Source organism: Loxodonta africana, chromosome 4, assembly GCF_030014295.1.
Source record: "Loxodonta africana isolate mLoxAfr1 chromosome 4, mLoxAfr1.hap2, whole genome shotgun sequence".
In the NCBI taxonomy this organism is placed as follows: Eukaryota; Metazoa; Chordata; class Mammalia; order Proboscidea; family Elephantidae; genus Loxodonta; species Loxodonta africana.
In genome coordinates this window covers 35,242,818-35,263,791 of record NC_087345.1, presented here as the reverse complement: position 1 = coordinate 35,263,791, position 20,974 = coordinate 35,242,818, and the positions used below count along the sequence as shown (strand labels likewise).

At 39.5% G+C, this 20,974-nt stretch overlaps 1 protein-coding gene across 2 annotated transcripts in view; it reads left to right on the top strand.

Annotated features, from left to right (window-relative positions):
• The window catches only part of CFAP54 (cilia and flagella associated protein 54), a 462,482-nt gene that overhangs the window by 31,257 nt on the left and 410,251 nt on the right, over positions 1-20,974 (top strand). For both annotated transcript variants that reach the window (XM_064283706.1, XM_064283705.1), the window contains exons 6-9: positions 9-152; positions 2,402-2,515; positions 2,639-2,740; positions 18,781-18,979. In XM_064283706.1, the coding sequence (XP_064139776.1) occupies positions 9-152; positions 2,402-2,515; positions 2,639-2,740; positions 18,781-18,979 (559 nt within the window). The remainder of the gene's footprint in view (positions 1-8; positions 153-2,401; positions 2,516-2,638; positions 2,741-18,780; positions 18,980-20,974) is intronic.

Sequence of the window (20,974 nt, the reverse complement as noted above, 5' to 3'; positions counted from 1 at the left end):
CTTCTCAGGCCTTAGAATATCTCCTGTGGGCCTGTATTTGTATGGAGTCCTCGGTACCACTCCTGTCTGTCAGGTACTTGACATGGAGAGCCACTCTCTACACTGCTGTTTGCCAGTGCTACTATGACTGCCAAGTTGGTATTCATGGAGAGGTATGTCACATTTTAATTCTGAGGATTCCACTATTTTAAAATACAACTTAGTGAGCATATCCTCCTTTAGATTTTAAAATACAACTTAGTGAGCATATCCTCCTTTAGATGTCAGACAAGGAAAAGGAAAAAAAAAAAAAAAAGGATTGAAATGAAGCAAAGGCAAAAATTCAAGGCTTTATTTGCAGAAATCTTGGCAGCTTTGTTCTGTTGATCTGTTGCTCCATATTCTGCTTTCTCCCTTATTCTCTATTAACTTCCACCTTCCTTGCTTCTTTTCTTTCCTGACTAAGCTTCCTGTTATCTTTCCTTCCTTGTTTTATCCTTATAGGCAAACCCCCTTTCTTCCCTGTTTAGCTTTGTATTCCATACCATCTACTGTCCATTTATCTTGCTTTTCTCTGCTTCCAGCCATGATTTAATATATTCTGTTTCTTATTTTTCATCTTTTTCTGTTATCTTTTAGACTGACTACTTGAAACATAGCTTATTAGTTGGGATTTCTACTGGCCAGTACAGTACCTCTTTTTTTTTTTTTTTTTTTTATAAATTAAAAGGTTGCCCCCTCTGTAGGGATGCAGCCTATTACTACATGGCCTGGTCAGTGGATGGGGCTTTGAGAAGAATTAGAAATAAGCACCGTTTCCTTCGACCAGGAGAAGCCCTTTTGATGCAGTGGTTAAAGCTCTTGGCTGCTAACTGAAATGTTGGTGGTTTGAACCCACCAGACACTCCATGGAAGAAAGATGTGCCAGTCTGCTTCTGTAAAGATGACAGCCTTGGAAACCCTGCAGGGCAGTTCTACGCTGTCCTGTGGGGTCACTGTGAGTTGGAATCAACTCAAATGGCAATGGGTTTTGGTTTTTGGTCCTTTGGACCAGCACAACCTTATACTAGAGATGCATGGTTTGGTGAATGGAGTGCAGACTGGGTTTCAGCCCTCATACAACCCTTTGGTGGGAAGGACACAACCTTCACAGCTGTACAAATACTTGTTTGTATCCTGTTTGTGACAATTAATAGATCATTTGGCCTGTTAATTGTTCCTTTATGTTTAGTTTTTCCTGTTCAAATTAATTCTGAAAGGTTGGATAGTAGTGGTCCATAGGCAGGGGAATAGCCTAGCTAAGCCCTTGTAAGATACTTTTCTAGTTCAAGGTACATTTCTAGAGTCTTCTCTCTACATATATTTACATATATGCATATATATGTATGTATGTATGCACGTATGTATAGTTAATTTTAGTGTACTAGTGGTGGCATACTTAGTTCTATAGTCATTAAAATTATCATAGAATAGAATATTTGCATAGTCTTGACCATATATGTTGAAATTATCCTTACTGAAAAATTTAACTCCTCATATATGTTACTATTGTAGTCTAGAAGATCTCCATGAAAAATTATAAATTACAAATGAAAATCCCAAAGGACTGCTAAAATATATGACATGAATTGAACTCTTGTAGTTATTATCACTAGAGAATTATAATATGCAATACTGCCTCCTTCCTTCCCTTCTTTCTTCAGATATTCATTCAATATCTTCTATGTGCCTGGTACTAGAGATACAGAGAAGGAGTCCTGGTGGCACAGTGGTTGAGCACTCAACTACTGCTGAAAGGTTGGCAGTTCAAGCCCACCAGCAACTCTGCAGCAGAAAGATGTGGCAGTCTGCTTCCGTAAAGATTTACTGCCTTGGAAACCCTATGGGGCAGTTCTACTTAGTCCTGTAGGGTTGCTCTGAGTTGGAATCAACTGGACAGCAATGGGCTTGGTTTAATGGGTGGAGATAAACAAATGAATAAGGTCCTTTCAGGACCTCACAGTTTAGAGAGCATTATGGACAACTGAATAGTCATAGTACAGTATGTTATGGTAGGGAGGTTAGGATTTGAGATGAGCACTGAGGAGGGTTATTTGTGTGTGTGTGTATGTGTAATGCCAGAGAAGTGATAATCTGTATTAAAGTACTGTTTAACCCAGAATTCTTATTTCTGTGCTTTTTTGGATTTCTTAATAAAATTATCATATCTGATGGTTTATTAACTTTAGATACACAGAATGTGATGGTGCTCGCTCATAGGAAATGATAGACTGGATACCTACTGTGTTATAAAGAGTCAATATCACCCTAGAGTTTAATTCATCATTTAAATAAATGTCTGGGAGAAGAAAACATACTGTCTTGATATATTTTGAATCACTATATTCTTATTATGAATTAAATTTATTTTAATTCCATTTAGACATTTGCTCGGCGTGCTTTAGCTAAAATTGATGAGTTAAGACAACTGGAATTAATGAGTTCCTCGCGGCCACAGGAAGAATCTAGAAGACATTACAGAGAGGCCACAATAAAGGTATAAAAATTTCATAAAATAAAAGAAATTTACAGCACTCTACAATTGATTAAATACTTAATATTAGTAGTTGGAAAGTACACACTATTGTTTCTTCATAAATAATTCTTCTTTCTGAGGCAGATGGCAGTGATGATCTTCAAAAGAGGAGTATTTGAATCTAGAAGAAAAAGCAAATCTATCTTTAGACCAAAGCAAAGAGTTAACCTAAGGGAAGCACAAACTGTAAGTCTAACAATGCCGTCTCTCTGTAAGGCTCTTTCTGCAGTGTATTTGTCTTATACCTCTGCATCTTTTAAATCTTATCACTAAGTATTAAATCCTGCCCCTGGTGCTGTGTACCAATGGACAAATACAGAGGAGAATGTTTTCCCCAATTTGGATGTGGCCTCACTTCTTCCCTTTCTCGAAGCTTTTGTGCCTTAGCACAATCCCAGTTTTGTAACTTTAAAAGGGCCAAGGACTGAAGAAGAGCCTGAGCAAGGTACAAATGTACACACTCTTGCAAATAAACAGGCCTCTGAGTAGTTTTTTTTTGTTTTTTTCTGAGTAGTTCTGCGTAGTCCTTTGTCTATGTTGAGTGTTAACTTAGAAGGCTTTGAGGTTGAAAAGAAGGTGGAGGCACCTTTTCTCATCAAGCTTTTCAGGCTTCACCTTTGAGAGTGTTGAGGAACTAGGTTAGACTGTAGCAGCGAGCAACCCCCACATCTTGGTGGCTTACAACGATTCATTTTCCACTTGAGTTGGATGTCCTTGTAGTTATCAGGGAGACTCTGCTGTGATAGTGGCTCAGTGTTGCCTGAGAAGCAGCCCTCATTTAGAAAATTGCTGGTTGTTCTGTCAGAAGAAAAAAAAGAGCCCTGGAGGATCTCGTAGGGGCAATAATACTCAGTATGGAAGGGGCTTAAGTCTCTTCTAACCTGTCAAAACTGGTCACATGGCCCCTCCCAAACACAAGGGGCACTATTTTGCAGGCAGCACCAAGGACTCCCACAGGGAGGGAATGGGAAATAGTTTTACCTTGTGGAGTCCCCTGTGCCCTTTCTCTCTCCTGCCTTTTTCTGCCACTGCCTTCTCCTTTGCCTTTCTGAGTCTCAGTATCACTTCAGGCCTAGTTCCATATTTCTTTGAAGCTTTTCTGGTTGTTCTCAATGGCCATAAACTCTCTTCTGTGAGCTTCTATGTTAGCACTGAAAATGAAAGTGAGGGAGAAGCCAAGCAGTTTCTGACAAAAGAGTTATAGAGTCTCAGGACCTGGAAGGGATTTAAAAATCATCGGTCGTTTTCTATTATAGGTGGAGGGAAAATAGCTCAGAGTATTTAAATCATTGGCTCAAGGTACAAAGCCAGCTGCTAGCAGAACTGGAACCAGAACCCAAATGCTAGACACCTAAATTCAATGATTTCCCACTACACCGATGACTGCTGTTCTCTTTCCTCATATTTTCTTATACCATTTAGGAGTAATTTTTTTCTTTTAAATAAATTATAATATTTAAGTAAAAATATTATTTGAGCACAGTATCTTTCTATTGCTACTTAGTGTGACCATGATGTATCTACCGGTAAGCCCAGAAATCCATTTTATATATCCTTTTAAAATCATATTTGTTATGTAGCAACAGTATACAATTGGTAGCGGTGGTCACTTGCCATATTGTAGGCAATTCCTTGGATAAGCTGTTGAACTTGGTGTTGTTAGTAATGCTGTAGCCTTTGTAAGAGACCCGTTGAACCTGTTTCCGTCGAGTTAATTTCAACTCACAGCGATCCTAGAGGAGGGAGTAGAACTGCCCCATTGGGTTTCCAAGGAGTGGCTGGGGGATTCAAACCGCAAACCTTTTGGTTAGCAGCCGAGCTCTTTAACCACAATACCACCAGGGCTCCCTTTGTAAGACGGGAGGGGACAATATTTTTCTCACGAAGGAGGGGACAAATTTTCTCACTAGCATTTTTATTTCCTCTGATCAAACAAAATTCAAGTATCCAAAGCTGCAAGACTGAATAGCCGCTGTGTTAAAAGGAGTCAGTATCAGCCTAGAGTTTAATTCATAGGTTAACTCAGATATCTAGGAGAATAACCAGTGGTTAAGAGTTTGGCTGCTAACCAAAAGGTCGGCAGTTTGAATCCACCAGCCGCTCCTTGGAAACCCTATAGAGCAGTTCTACTCTGTCCCACAGGGTCACAGTGAGTGGGAATCAACTTGTCGGCAATGGGTTTGGTTTTGGTTTGTCTCGACACATTTTATTAGGCTTTGACTTATAGTCAAATTATTATATTATTAGGATGTGACTTATAGTCATCCTGTTATCAAAATTATATTTTCAAGAAAAATGTTTAAATTTCAGATAGCATTATATTAAAAACTCATTTATTTCTGGTTTCCTTTAAGATAATTGTTATGTGAAAATTTCTTTTTTAGAAAAAAATATTTTAATTGTTAAGTGGGTATTTCTAATAGTGAAAATACTCTTTTTATAATGCCATACTATATTACCTTGATATATTTTACAGAATGTCCTGTTTTATATATACAAAATGATAATTTTATTATGTTTCTACAAAAGAAAGTTATGTTCAACATGCATTAAATCTATTTTCTAAAATATTTTTGAGTTTGTGAATCAGTTGTTAATTCACAGTAAATCATTTTGACTTTCAAAGGATTCTTTTAAGGACTACTAGTTCAGAGGTCTAATGACAGACCATTTAATGATACATTCAATAAATGTTTAAATACCTGTTATATGAACAAGAGAGATAGAGATTATAGCTGTATTCTAGCAGAGAAATTACATAATAAACAAATAAATTATTACAGCTTGTGATAATTTTAAGAAGGAAATAATGATGGTGAAGGGATTAAATGCGTTACATGTAAAGCTCTTAGAATATTCCTGGTACGAGGCCCTCAGTAAATACTATTTATTATTTTTTATTTATTCTTCATGCATTCATTTATTCATTCGACAGCCATGTATTGAATACCTACTGTGATTCCAAGTATGGTGATGGAATATAGAAAAGACTAAGTATCAGTTCTGTCTTTTTGAACAGCCTTGGAATAATGGATGGGATTTGGCTAGATGGAGTAAAGGAGAAGCACTAAGTTAAGGGCTAGAGCATGATCATAGCATGGAAGCAGGAATAAGCAGTTTTTGGGTGGACTGTGAGAAACTGAGCTTGACTAGCATAACAACAAACAACATAGGTGTGTTATATTGGAGAATTAACATTATGCATCTCATGGAGTAGGTGTCATATGGAGACCGCAGTATTTAGAGGTGAAAGAGATTGTATAAGTCATCTTATTCAGCCTTTCAAGCATCCTGACATTTTTAAAGGCTGTGTAGTATTCTATGGCGCCCTGGTGGTGCAATAGTTAAGAGCTTTGGCTGCTAAGCAAAAGGTCAACAGCTCAAACCCACCAGCCACTCCTTGGAAACCCTGTGGGACAGCTCTACTGTATCCTGTAGGGTCGCTGTGAGTTGGAGTCGACTCAACAGCAACGGGTTTATAATATCCTGTGCAGTATTTGTGCCATATGTATTTAACATTTCTATTATTGGAGCCCTGGTGGCACAGTGGTTAAGAGCTACGGTTGCTAACCAAAAGATCAGCAGTTCAAATCCATGAGCCACTCCTTGGATACCCTATGGGGTAGTTCTACTCTGTCCTATAGGGTCTATTGAGTCAGAATCAACTCTATGGCAATGGTTTTTTGTTTGTTATTATTATAGTTGTTTCCAATTATTTTGCTATTATAAATATTGACTTAACATCTTCAGGCATGCTATTATTTTATTTTCTGTGGATAAAATTCAAGGTGTGGATTACTAAATCAAAGGGTACACTTTTATTTCTTTTGATACATATTGCTAACTTGATTTCCACAATAGGTATTTCTGTTTCAAGCTGACAGCCAGCATGTATCAATGTCACTATAAACTATTATCATTTTGATGTTATTATTTCTTGAAAAAAATTTTTTTTTATTAACTTTTATTAAGCTTCAAGTGAACATTTACAAATCCAGTCAGTCTGTCACATATAAGTTTACATACATCTCACTCCCTACTCCCACTTGCTCTCCCCCTCTTGAGTCAGCCCTTTCAGTCTCTCCTTTCGTGACAATTTTGCCGGCTTCTCTCTCTCTCTATCCTCCCATCCCCCCTCCAGACAAGAGTTGCCAACACAATCTCCAGTGTCCACCTGATATAATTAGTTCACTCTTCATCAGCGTCTCTCTCCCACCCGCTGACCAGTCCCTTTCATGCCTGATGAGTTGTCTTCGGGGATGGTTCCTGTCCTGTGCCAACAGAAGGTCTGGGGCCCATGGCCGCCGGGATTCCTCTAGTCTCAGTCAGACCATTAAGTTTGGTCTTTTTATGAGAATTTGGGGTCTGTATCCCACTGATCTCCTGCTCCCTCAGGGGTCCTGTGTTGTGCTCCCTGTCAGGGCAGTCATCTATTGTGGCCGAGCACCAACTAGTTCTTCTGGTCTCAGGATGATGTAGGTCTCTGGTTCATGTGGCCCTTTCTGTCTCTTGGGCTCTTAGTTGTCATGTGGCCTTGGTGTTCTTCATTTTCCTTTGCTCCAGGTGGGTTGAGACCAATTGCTGCATCTTAGATGGCCGCTTGTTAGCATTTAAGACCCCAGACGCCACATTTCAAAGTGGGATGCAGAATGATTTCATAATAGAATTATTTTGCCAATTGACTTAGAAGTCCCCGCAAACCATGTTCCCCAGACCCCCGCCCTTGCTCCGCTGACCTTTGAAGCCTTCATTTTATCCCGGAAACTTCTTTGCTTTTGGTCCAGTCCAATTGAGCTGACCTTCCATGTATTGAGTGTTGTCTTTCCCTTGACCTAAAGCATTTCTTATCTACTGATTAATCAATAAAAAACCCTCTCCCACCCTCCCTCCCTCCCCCTGCTTGTAACCACAAAAGTATGTGTTCTTCTCAGGTTTACTATTACTCAAGATCTTATAATAGTGGTCTTATACAATATTTGTCCTTTTGCCTCTGACTAATTTCGCTCAGCATAATGCCTTCCAGGTTCCTCCATGTTATGAAATGTTTCACAGATTCGTCACTGTTCTTTATCGATGCGTAGTATTCCATTGTGTGAATATACCACAATTTATTTACCCATTCATCCGTTGATGGACACCTTGGTTGCTTCCAACTTTTTGCTATTGTAAACAGAGCTGCAATAAACATGGGTGTGCATATATCTGTTTGTATGAAGGCTCTTGTATCTCTAGGGTATATTCCCAGGAGTGGGATTTCTGGGTTGTATGGTAGTTCTATTTGTAACTGTTTAAGATAACGCCAGATAGATTTCCAAAGTGGTTGTACCATTTTACAGTCCCACCAGCAGTGTATAAGAGTTCCAATCTCTCCGCAGCCTCTCCAACATTTATTATTTTGTGTTTTTTGGATTAATGCCAGCCTTGCTGGTGTGAGATGGAATCTCATCGTAGCTTTAATTTGCATTTCTCTAATGGCTAATGATCGTGAGCATTTTCTCATGTATCTGTTAGCTGCCTGAATATCGTCTTTAGTGAAATGTGTGTTCATATCCTTTGCCCACTTTTTGATTGGGTTGTTTGTCTTTTTGTGGTTGAGTTTTGACAGAATCATGTAGATTTTAGAGATCAGGTGCTGGTCGGAGATGTCATAGCTGAAAATTCTTTCCCAGTCTGTAGGTGGTCTTTTTACTCTTTTGGTGAAGTCTTTAGATGAGCATAGGTGTTTGATTTTTAGGAGCTCCCAATTATCGGGTTTCTCTTCATCATTTTTGGTAATGTTTTGTATTCTGTTTATGCCTTATATGAGGGCTCCTAGGGTTGTCCCAATTTTTTCTTCCATGATCTTTATCGTTTTAGTCTTTATGTTTAGGTCTTTGATCCACTTGGAGTTAGTTTTTGTGCATGGTGTAAGGTATGGGTCCTGTTTCATTTTTTTATTTTATTTTATTTATTTATTTTTTTAATAACTTTTATTAAGCTTCAAGTGAACGTTTACAAATCCAATCAGTCTGTCACATATAAGTTTACATACATCTCACTCCCTACTCCCACTTGCTCTCCCCCTCTTGAGTCAGCCCTTTCAGTCTCTCCTTTCTTGACAATTTTGCCGGCTTCCCTCTCTCTCTATCCTCCCATTCCCCCTCCAGACAAGAGTTGCCAACACAATCTCAAGTGTCCAGCTGATATAATTAGCTCACTCTTCATCAGCATCTCTCTCCCACCCGCTAACCAGTCCCTTTCATGTCTGATGTTGTCTTCGGGGATGGTTCCTGTCCTGTGTCAGCAGAAGGTCTGGGGACCATGGCCGCCGGGATTCCTCCAGTCTCAGTCAGACCATTAAGTTTGGTCTTTTTATGAGAATTTGGGGTCTGTATCCCACTGATCTCCTGCTCCCTTAGGGGTCCTCTGCTGTGCTCCCTGTCAGGGCAGTCATCGATTGTGGCCAGGCACCAACTAGTTCTTCTGGTCTCAGGATGATGTAGGTCTCTGGTTCATGTGGCCCTTTCTGTCTCTTGGGCTCTTAGTTGTCGTGTGGCCTTGGTGTTCTTCATTTTCCTTTGCTGCAGGTGGGTTGAGACCAATTGCTGCATCTTAGATGGCCGCTTGTTAGCATTTAAGACCCCAGACGCCACATTTCAAAGTGGGATGCAGAATGATTTCATAATAGAATTATTTTGCCAATTGACTTAGAAGTCCCCGCAAACCATGTTCCCCAGACCCCCGCGCTTGCTCCGCTGACCTTTGAAGCATTCATTTTATCCCGGAAACTTCTTTGCTTTTGGTCCAGTCCAATTGAGCTGACCTTCCATGTATTGAGTGTTGTCTTTCCCTTCACCTAAAGCAGTTCTTATCTACTGAGTAATCAATAAAAACCCTCTCGCACCCTCCCTCCCTCCCCCCCTCGTAACCACAAAAGTATGTGTTCTTCTCAGGTTTACTATTACTCAAGATCTTATAATAGTGGTCTTATACAATATTTGTCCTTTTGCCTCTGACTAATTTCGCTCAGCATAATGCCTTCCAGGTTCCTCCATGTTATGAAATGTTTCACAGATTCGTCACTGTTCTTTATCGATGCGTAGTATTCCATTGTGTGAATATACCACAATTTATTTACCCATTCATCCGTTGATGGACACCTTGGTTGCTTCCAACTTTTTGCTATTGTAAACAGAGCTGCAATAAACATGGGTGTGCATATATCTGTTTGTATGAAGGCTCTTGTATCTCTAGGGTGTATTCCCAGGAGTGGGATTTCTGGGTTGTATGGTAGTTCTATTTGTAACTGTTTAAGATAACGCCAGATAGATTTCCAAAGTGGTTGTACCATTTTACAATCCCACCAGCAGTGTATGAGAGTTCCAATCTCTCCGCAGCCTCTCCAACATTTATTATTTTGTGTTTTTTGGATTAATGCCAGCCTTGCTGGTGTGAGATGGAATCTCATCGTAGCTTTAATTTGCATTTCTCTAATGGCTAATGATCGAGAGCATTTTCTCATGTATCTGTTGGCTGCCTGAATATCTTCTTTAGTGAAATGTGTGTTCATATCCTTTGCCCCCTGTTTCATTTTTTTTGCAAATGAATATCCAGTTATGCCAGCACCATTTGTTAAAAAGGCTTTCTTTTCCCCAATTAATTGACACTGGTCCTTTGTCAAATATCAGCTGCTCATACATGGATGGATCTATGTCTGGGTTCTCAATTCTGTTCCATTGGTCTATGTGCCTGTTGTTGTACCAGTACCAGGCTGTTTTGACTACTGTGGCTGTATAATAGGTTCTGAAATCAGGTAAAGTGAGGCCTCCCACTTTCTTCTTCTTTTTCAGTAGTGCTTTGCTTATCCAGGGCTTCTTTCCCTTCCATATGAAATTGGTGATTTGTTTCTCTATCCCCTTAAAATATGACATTGGAATTTGGATAGGAAGTGCATTAAATGTATAGATGGCTTTTGGTAGAATAGACATTTTTACTATGTTAAGTCTTCCTATCCATGAGCAAGGTATGTTTTTCCACTTAAGTATATCCTTTTGAATTTCTTGTAGTAGAGCTTTGTAGTTTTCTTTGTATAGGTCTTTTACATCCTTGGTAAGATTTATTCGTAAGTATCTTATCTTCTTGGGGGCTACTGTGAATGGTATTGATTTGGTTATTTCCTCTTCGGTGTTCTTTTTGTTGATGTAGAGGAATCCAAGTGATTTTTGTATGTTTATTTTATAACCTGAGACTCTGCCAAACTCTTCTATTAGTTTCAGTAGTTTTCTGGAGGATTCCTTAGGGTTTTCTGTGTATATAATCATGTCATCTGCAAATAGTGATAACTTTACTTCCTCCTTGCCAATCCGGATACCTTTTATTTCTTTGTCTAGCCTAATTGCCCTGGCTAGGGCTTCAAGCACGGTGTTGAATAAGAGCGGTGATAAAGGGAATCCTTGTCTGGTTCCCGTTCTCAAGGGAAATGCTTTCAGGTTCTCTCCATTTAGAGTGATATTGGCTGTTGGCTTTGCATAGATGCCCTTTATTATGTTGAGGAAATTTCCTTCAATTCCTATTTTGGTAAGAGTTTTTATCATGAATGGGTGTTGGACTTTGTCAAATGCCTTTTCTGCATCAATTGATAAGATCATGTGGTTTTTGTCTTTTGTTTTATTTATGTGATGGATTACATTAATGGTTTTTCTGATATTAAACCAGCCTTGCATACCTGGTATAAATCCCACTTGATCGTGGTGAATTATTTTTTTGATGTGTTGTTGGATTCTATTGGCTAGAATTTTGTTGAGGATTTTTGCATCTATGTTCATGAGGGATATAGGTCTATAATTTTCTTTTCTTGTAATGTCTTTACCTGGTTTTGGTATCAGGGAGATGGTAGCTTCATAGAATGAGTTGGGTAGTATTCCGTCATTTTCTATGCTTTGGAATACCTTCAGAAGTAGTGGTGTTAACTCTTCTCTGAAAGTTTGGTAGAACTCTGCAGTGAAGCCGTCCGGGCCAGGGCTTTTTTTTGTTGGGAGTTTTTTGATTACTGTTTCAATCTCTTTTTTTGTTATGGGTCTATTTAGTTGTTCTACTTCTGATTGTGTTAGTTTAGGTAGGTAGTGTTTTTCCAGGAATTCATCCATTTCTTCTAGATTTTCAGATTTGTTAGAGTACAATTTTACGTAGTAATCTGAAATGATTCTTTTAATTTCATTTGGTTCTGTTGTGATGTAGTCCTTCTCGTTTCTTATTCGGGTTATTTGTTTCCTTTCCTGTATTTCTTTAGTCAGTCTAGCCAATGGTTTACCAATTTTGTTAATTTTTTCAAAGAACCAGCTTTTGGCTTTGTTAATTCTTTCAATTGTTTTTCTGTTCTCTAATTCCTTTAGTTCAGCTCTAATTTTTATTATTTGTTTTCTTCTGGTGCCTGATGGATTCTTTTGTTGCTCACTTTCTATTTGTTCAAGTTGTAGGGACAGTTCTCTGATTTTGGCTCTTTCTTCTTTTTGTATGTGTGCATTTATCGATATAAATTGGCCTCTGATCACTGCTTTTGCTGTGTCCCAGAGGTTTTGATAGGAAGTATTTTCATTCTCGTTGCTTTCTAAGAATTTCCTTATTCCCTCCTTAATGTCTTCTATAACCCAGTCTTTTTTCAGGAGGGTATTGTTCATTTTCCAAGTATTTGATTTCTTTTCCCTAGTTTTTCTGTTATTGATCTCTAGTTTTATTGCCTTGTGGTCTGAGAAGATGCTTTGTAATATTTCGATGTTTTGGACTCTGCAAAGGTTTGTTTTATGACCTAATATGTGGTCTATTCTAGAGAATGTTCCATGTGCGCTAGAAAAAAAAGTATATTTTGCAGCAGTTGGGTGGAGAGTTCTGTATAAGTCAATGAGGTCAAGTTGGTTGATTGTTGTAATTAGATCTTCCGTGTCTCTATTGAGCTTCTTTCTGGATGTCCTGTCCTTCTCCGAAAGTGATGTGTTGAAGTCTCCTAGTATAATTGTGGAGGTATCTATCTCACTTTTCAGTTCTGTGAAAATTTGATTTATGTATCTTGCAGCCCTGTCATTGGGTGCATAAATATTTAATATGGTTATGTCTTCCTGATCAATTGTCCCTTTTATCATTATATAGAGTCCTTCTTCATCCTTTGTGGTGGATTTAAGTCTAAAGTCTATTTTGTCAGAAATTAATATTGCTACTCCTCTTCTTTTTTGCTTATTGTTTGCTTGATATATTTTTTTCCATCCTTTGAGTTTTAGTTTGTTTGTGTCTCTAAGTCTAAGGTGTGTCTCTTGTAGGCAGCATATAGGTGGATCGTGTTTCTTTACCCAGTCTGTGACTCTCTGTCTCTTTATTGGCGCATTTAGTCCATTTACATTCAGCGTAATTATAGATAAATAAGTTTTTAGTGCTGTCATTTTGATGCCTTTTTATGTGTGTTGTTGACAATTTCATTTTTCCACATACTTTTTTGTGCTGAGGCGTTTTTCTTAGTAAATTGTGAGATCCTCATTTTCATAGTGTTTGACTTTATGTTAGTTGAGTCGTTACGTTTTTCTTGGCTATTATCTTGAGTTATAGAGTTGTTATACCTTTTTATGGTTACCTTATTATTTACCCCTATTTTTCTAAGTAAAAACCTAACTTGTATTGTTCTATGTCGCCTTGTATCACTGTCCATCTGGCAGTTCAATGCCTCCTGTATTTAGTCCCTCTTTTTGATTATTGTGATCTTTTACCTATTGACTTCCATGATTCCCTGTTATGTGTATTTTTTTTTTAATTAATCTTAATTTGTTTGTTTTTGTGATTTCCCTATTTGAGTTGATATCAGAACGTTCTGTTTTGTGACCTTGTGTTGTGCTGGTATCTGATATTATTGGTTCTCTGACCAAACAATATCCTTTAGTATTTCTTGTAGCTTTGGTTTGGTTTTTGCAAATTCTCTAAACTTGTGTTTATCTGTAAATATCTTAATTTCTCCTTCATATTTCAGAGAGAGTTTTGCTGGATATATGATCCTTGGCTGGCAGTTTTTCTCCTTCAGTGTTCTGTATATGTCGTCCCATTCCCTTCTTGCCTGCATGGTTTCTGCTGAGTAGTCTGAACTTATTCTTATTGATTCTCCCTTGAAGGAAACCTTTCTTTTCTCCCTGGCTGCTTTTAAAATTTTCTGTTTATCTTTGGTTTTGGCGAGTTTGATGATAATATGTCTTGGTGTTTTTCTTTTTGGATCAATCTTAAATGGGGTTCGATGAGCATCTTGGATAGATATCCTTTCGTCTTTCATGATGTCAGGGAAGTTTTCTGTCAGGAGTTCTTCAACTATTTTCTCTGTGTTTTCTGTCCTCCCTCCCTGTTCTGGGACTCCAATCACATGCAAGTTATCCTTCTTGATAGAGTCCCACATGATTCTTAGGGTTTCTTCATTTTTTTAAATTCTTTTGTCTGATTTTTTTTCAGCTATGTTGGTGTTGATTCCCTGGTCCTCCAGATGCCCCAGTCTGCATTCTAATTGCTCGAGTCTGCTCCTCTGACTTCCTAGTGCGTTGTCTAATTCTGTAATTTTATTGTTAATCTTTTGGACTTCTACGTGCTGTCTCTCTATGGATTCTTGCAACTTATTAATTTTTCCACTATGTTCTTGAATAATCTTTTTGAGTTCTTCAACAGTTTTATCAGTGTGTTCCTTGGCTTTTTCTGCAGTTTGCCTTATTTCATTTGTGATGTCTTGAAGCATTCTGTAAATTAGTTTTTTATATTCTGTATCTGATAATTCCAGGATTGTATCTTCATTTGGGAAAGATTTTGATTCTTTTGTTTGGGGGCTTGTAGAAGCTGTCATGGCCTGCTTCTTTAAGTGGTTTGATATGGATTGTTGTCTCCGAGCCATCACTGGGAAACTAGTTTTTCCAGAAAATCTCCTAAAAAAAGATGCAGTCAGATCCCTATCAGAGTTCTCCCTCTGGCTCAGGCTATTCGGATGTTAATGGAGCCGCCTGGGAAGGGTGGGGGAGGGATCAGAGAGCTAGGAGTGTAGCACCTCAGAATATAGCCAGAGTTGCTTGTCTTGCTTGGAATGACTATTATATCTGAGATTCCCGCGGGGCGCGTTGCCTATGTGTGCTGGCTGTGTGGAGATTGCCCCCGGGGGGTCTGGCCCGCTGGAGTCAAGGTCAGATCCTCCACTTCCAGTCCCATGCCCAGCGTCAAGGCTCCCCTACTGGGACGGTGCACTCTCGACTCCAAAATCAGTCGCTGCCTCCCGGGGACTTCTCGTCCCTCCAGCCGCGTTGCCTTGCCGCCCCCGCGAACCGGTTGGGCCGCCTCCTGGGGTTAGTTCAGATGGGTGGAGCAGGTCCCCGTGCTTGTGCCGTGACCGAGTGTCCCGGCTGGGACGCTGTTCTCCCCGCTCCAATACCAGTCGCTGCCTCCCGGGGACTTCTCCTACCGGCTGTGTCCCACGCCGCCCGCGCGACCCAACTGGGCCCCCTCCCGGGGTTAGTTCAGGGGGGTGGAGCAGCTCTCCGTGTTTATGCCGTACCTGCGTCCAGTCCAAATCCCGGCGGGATGGTTCCCTGGCTGGGACGCTGCTCTTCCGGTTCCAAGACCAGTCACTGCCTCCCGGGGACTTCTCCTACCGGCTGCGTCCCATGCCTCCCGCGGAACCGGCTGGTTCCCCTCCCGGGGTTAGTTCAGGGGGGTGGAGCAGCTCTCTGTGCTTGTGCCGTACCTGACTGGTACGCTGGCTCCAGGCTCTGAAAACAATCGCTGCTTCCCCGTATTAGTTCGTTCTCCGTCTCTAAATCTGTGTTTGTTGTTCAGGGTTCGTAGATTGTTATGTATGTGATCGATTCACTTGTTTTTCCGTGTCTTTGTTGTAAGAGGGATCCGAGGTAGCGTCTGCCTAGTCCGCCATCTTGGCCGAAAATTTTTTTGATAATTCAACTTTCATATACTGGCTTTTTTTTTAACTTCCTTTCTTTGATCCAACTTTCCCTTTTATTTGTGCTTACTCTTTTTGTTTCCTTTCTTGTGAATTATCTTTCAGTCTTTGACCATTTATCTACTAGAGATTTTAATTTTTAAAATATATTTGAATAAGCACATTATTTTATAGATATTAATATTTTACTTCTCACACTTTACATTGTTTTTCTTATTATTTTTCTTTAATGCTTATTTTACAGATCTTTTAAATATTTATATTTTAAAATCTAATCATTATTATTCATCCACAGCTCTGACAAATTTTCTATTCCACTTTCTGGTAGTTTTTCTATGACTTTTTAAAAAATAATTTCACTCTTTAATCTATCTTTTGTCATTTCATTTTGAACATTTCCAATTATTAGAAAGTTTATTATGCTATTCAAATATATATTTTTAAAACTTTGTTTTAACCTAGAGTAAAAATCTTAAAAGAACTCCTTAACTGTGTTCGTAAGGAAAGAGGGGGCAGGCATGAAGTTCCAGTTTTACGAGGTTTTTAACATATCAGTTAACCTGTAGATTGAAAAGGCTTAGAAACTACTAAGTAGGGAAGCTAGTGTTTGGGGAAAAATAGTCCAAAACAGCTTCACCCCTGCTTTTGCTTCTCTGTCTTTCTCATTTGACCAAAGAAGAGAAAAGGAGCAAGGGAATCATGAGAATAATGTGGGCATCTTCTAGCCAGACATGAGTTCTAGAAAATAGAGCCATCTCTCTTAGTTATTGCCAATCTAAATACAGATAAGAGATCATTTGTGGTTGTGTCAGAGAGAATTAAGGATGGAGGCAGGTCATCTACAGGAGGTGAAATCACTCTGGGCCAGTACAAAACAGAGTGGCTGGGAACTCACGTAGGGCTCTTAACTGCCTGATGTAGCTGAGGATTATTAGTATACAGCTGGTCACCTCTTCTTCAGAATTAACTACTGAAAGCCTACTTATACTACAGATTTTGGTAAGCTTGTTACCAGGTGGAAACCCCAGGTTCTTGCTCAGCATGGCTCATATAAGCCGATAAACGGGAACCTGAGGTGGGAGAACAGGAAAAACACCTTTACTTCATTGTGCAAGGAAAAGGAGTCAGCTGAAGCTGCTGCCGCCAAGACTACTTCCCAACGTGAGGAGAAAAGTTACTTTTCAGGGGTTTACAATTAGGGAGTTCATACAAGTTATGTCAGCAACATTCTTAATCATACTACACAGGTGCAATGGGGTGTACATACAACTTCCAAGCAGAAGCAGGATTTAAATGCAAAGCAGGAGGGGGGTGAGGAGGAAGCCCAGCAAAGGAAACAGGATTTTTAATGCAACACTGTGGGGGAGGAAGCCAAGCAAAGAAAACAGGATTTTAAAATTTTTATTTATTTAAATTTTTTTTTATTATTATTGTACTTTAGATGAAGGTTTAAAGAACAGACTCGTTTCTCATTAAACAGTTAGTACACATATTGTGTTATGACATTGGTAAACAACCCCACAACATGTCAACACTCTCCCTTCTTGACATTGGGTTCCCTATTACCAGCTTTCCTGTTCCCTCTTGCCTTCTAGTCCTTGCCCCTGGCCTGGCGTGCCCCTTTAGTCTTGTTTTGTTAACGGGCCTGTCTAATCTTTGGCTGAAGGGTGAACTTCGGAAGTGACTTAATTATTGAGCTAAAAGGGTGTCCAGGGGCCATATTCTCGGGTTTCTGTAGTCCCTGTCAGGCCAGTAAGTCTGATCTTTTTTTGTGAGTTAGAATGTTGTTCTACATTTTTCTCCAGCTCTGTCAGGGGCCGTCTCTTGTGATCTCTGTCAGAACAGTCAGTGGTGGTAGCGGTGCACCATCTATCTGTTCTGGACTCAGTCTGGTGGAGGCCATGGTAAATGTGTTCCATTAGTTCTTTGGACTAATCTTTCCCTTGTATGTTTAGTTTTCTTCATTCTTACTTGCTCCCGAAGGGGTGAGGCTATCTTAGATGGCCACTCACAGGCTTTTAAGACCCCAGAAGCTGCTTGCCAAAGTAGAATGTAGAACATTTTCTTTATAAACTGTTATGCCAATTGAGCTAGATGTTCCCCAAGACCATGGTTCCCACAGCCCTTAGCTCAGCAGTTCGGTTCCTCAGGGAGTTGGGATGTGTCTGTGGAGCTTCCATGACCTTGCCTTGTACAAGTCATGCAGGCTTCCCTAGTATTGTGTACTATTTTTACCCTTCACCAAAGTTACCACCTATCTATTGTCTGTTTAGTGTGTTTCCATTCCCTCCCTAGTAATCATCAAAAATTGTTCCTTTTTGTGTGTTAACCTTTTCGTGAATTTTTACAGCAGTGCTCTCATGCAATATTTGTCCTTTTCTGATTGCCTTATAGGGTTGCTATGAGTTGGAATCAACTCGACGGCACTAGGTTTGATTTGGTTTTGGTTTTATTTCACTCAGTGTAATGCCCTCCAGGTTTACCCATGTTTTGCGATGCTTCACAGATTCATCATTGTTCTTTATTGTTGCATAATATTCCATTGTGTGTATGTACCATAGTTTGTTTATGCATTCTTCTGTTGATGGGCATCTGGGTTGTTTCCAAAAAGAGGATTTTTAATATAATACTGTCTGGGCTCTGTCTCAAGCTTATTCAAATATATTTTAATAATGAGCCCTGGTGGCCCAGCGGTTAAGGGGTTGGATGCTAACTAACAGGTTGTCAGTTCAGATCTACCAGCCGCTCCTTGGAAACCCTATGGGGCAGTTCTACTCTGTCCTATAGGGTTGCCATGAGTGGAAATTGACTCAGTAGCAACAGGTTTTTTTTTTTTTTTTTAATTAGTGTTTCAAATTTGAGTTTGAGGACCTTCTACATTAGATTCTTCCTCAGTATTTATTAAAAATACCCACCCAGACCCACTGAATCTCTGGAGATTTGATATGGGCATGTAAGAATCACCCGGTGGGATTCTTACGCAACTGAAGTTTGACCATCAGTTCCTTCAGGCTGTAAGTAAGGTACCATCAGGCATGTGGACATGTGATGCTGGCCTAATACAAAGACAGTAAAAATAAGCTACCATTTTATGCTGCCTTACATACACAAACATATAAGAAAAGCAAAGTCTTCCATGTAATGATGGTGTGACATAAATTTTAAAGGGAGTCTGGAGAGACACTTCAAAAAATGAAAACCAAAAAAACAGTGTGTCTTTTTTTCTTTACCTTATAATATCCTAACCATAGAACTTTAAAAAAATTGACTTTTTTTTTCTCAATTCCAGTCACCATGGCCACGTACTCTTACGGAAAGGTTGTTGGATGAGATGTTCGATAGCACTGCATCCCGGTTTCTGGCCGTTTTAGAAGCTCTTTCTGATTCAAATAGACGGATACTGCAAACGGGTCCTGTTGTTACAGATGAAATAGAGCTTCGTGATGTTGCCTCAGAACTGTTTATAGCAGGAAGAGAACTTTTAATAGGTAAATAAGGTGTTAAGATAATATTTTTTGGTAGAACATGCACAACAAAAATTGTAGCATGGTAGTTTACACACAAGAAACTGATATCTTATTCAATTTATATTGACCTGGAATTAAGCCAACCTGCTAAACTCAACTGATAATTCAAATAATTATTCAGTATATATTTTTGAATTTATTTTATGTATACAGTCATCTGTGAATAATGATAATTCTATTTCTTCCCAGTGCTTAGTCTTTCTGTGTCTTTTTTCTTGTATCTCTTGCCTTATTGCACTGGCTAGGACCACTAATAAAATGTGGAATGGAAGTGGTGGTAGCTGACATCCTTATTTCATTCAAGATCTCCAATGGAAAGCTTTCAACATTTCACCATTATTTTTGATCTTTGCTGAAGGATTTTTGTAGATAACCTTTATCAGATTAAGGAAGTTTGCTTTTAGTTCCTGGCTTGCTAAATATTTGTTGTTGTTTTTAATCTTGAGTGATTGTTGAATTTTTATCAAAAGTCTTTTCTGGGTTTATTGAGATATATTGAGTTGATCATATGTCTCTTCTCTTTTATTTCTGTTAATGTGATAAATTACATTGATTGCTTATCTAGGAATAAACCTAAGTTGGTGGTAAGAATTATCCTTTTGATATATTACTAGATTTTTGTTTGCTGAAAGTGTTGGAAAGCAAAAATGTCACTTTGAGGGCTAAGGTGCACCTAACCCAAGCCATGGTATTTTTAATTGCCTCATATGCGTGTAAAAGCTGGACAATGAATAAGGAAGATCGGAGACCAAAGAAAAATTGATGCCTTTGAATTATGGTGTTGGCAAAGAGTACCGAATATACCATTGACTGCCAGAAGAATGAACAAGTCTGTCTTGAAAGAAGTATACTGAAGTGCTCCTTGGAAGCAAAGATGGCAAGACTTCATCTCAAGTACTTTGGGCATGTTATCAGGAGGGACCATTTCTTGGAGAAGGGTATCATGCTTGGTAAAGTGGAGGGTCAGTGAAAAGGGGAAGACCCTCAATGAGATGGATTGACACAGTAGCTACAACAATGGTCTCAAACATAGCAATTATTGTGAGGATGGTACAGGACCGCGCAGTGTTCCATTCTGTTGTACACAGGGTCGCTATGAGTTGGAACCAACTCCAGAGCACCTAACAATAAACAATAATAATGTTTAACACTTTTGCAACTCTGTCCATGAGAGAAATTTGCCTTTCTTTTTTTTTTTTTATAATTTTTATTGTGCTTTAAGTGAAAGTTTACAAATCAAGTCAGTCTCTCACACAAAAACCCACATACACCTTGCTACACACTCCCAATTACTCTCCCCCTAATGAGACAGCCTGCACTCTCCCCCTACTCTCTCTTTTCGTGTCCATTTCGCCAGCGTCTAACCCCCTCCACCCTCTCATCTCCCCTCTAGGCAGGAGATGCCAACATAGTCTCAAGTGTCCACCTGATCCAAGAAGCTCACTCCTCACCAGCATCCCTCTCCAACCCATTGTCCAGTCCAATCCCTGTCTGAAGAGTTGGCTTTGGGACTGGTTCCTGTCCTGGGGCAACAGAAGGTCTGGGGACCATGACCACCAGGGTCCTTCCAGTCTCAGTCAGACCATTAAGTCTGGTCTTACAGGAATTTGGGGTCTGCATCCCACTGCTTTCCTGCTCCCTCAGGGGTTCTCTGTCGTGTTCCCTGTCAGGGCAGTCATTGGTTATAGCTGGGCACCATCTAGTTCTTCTGGTCTCAGGATGATGTAGTCTCTGGTTCATGTGGCCCATTCTGTCTCTTGGGCTCGTAATCGCCTTGTGTCCTTGGTGTTCTTCATTCTCCTTTGATCCAGGTGGGTTGAGACCAATGGATGCTTCTCAGATGGCCACTTGCTAGCGTTTAAGACCCCAGATGCCACTCTCCAAAGTGGGATGCAGAATGTTTTCTTAATAGATTTTATTATGCCAATTGACTTAGATGTCCCCTGAAACCATGGT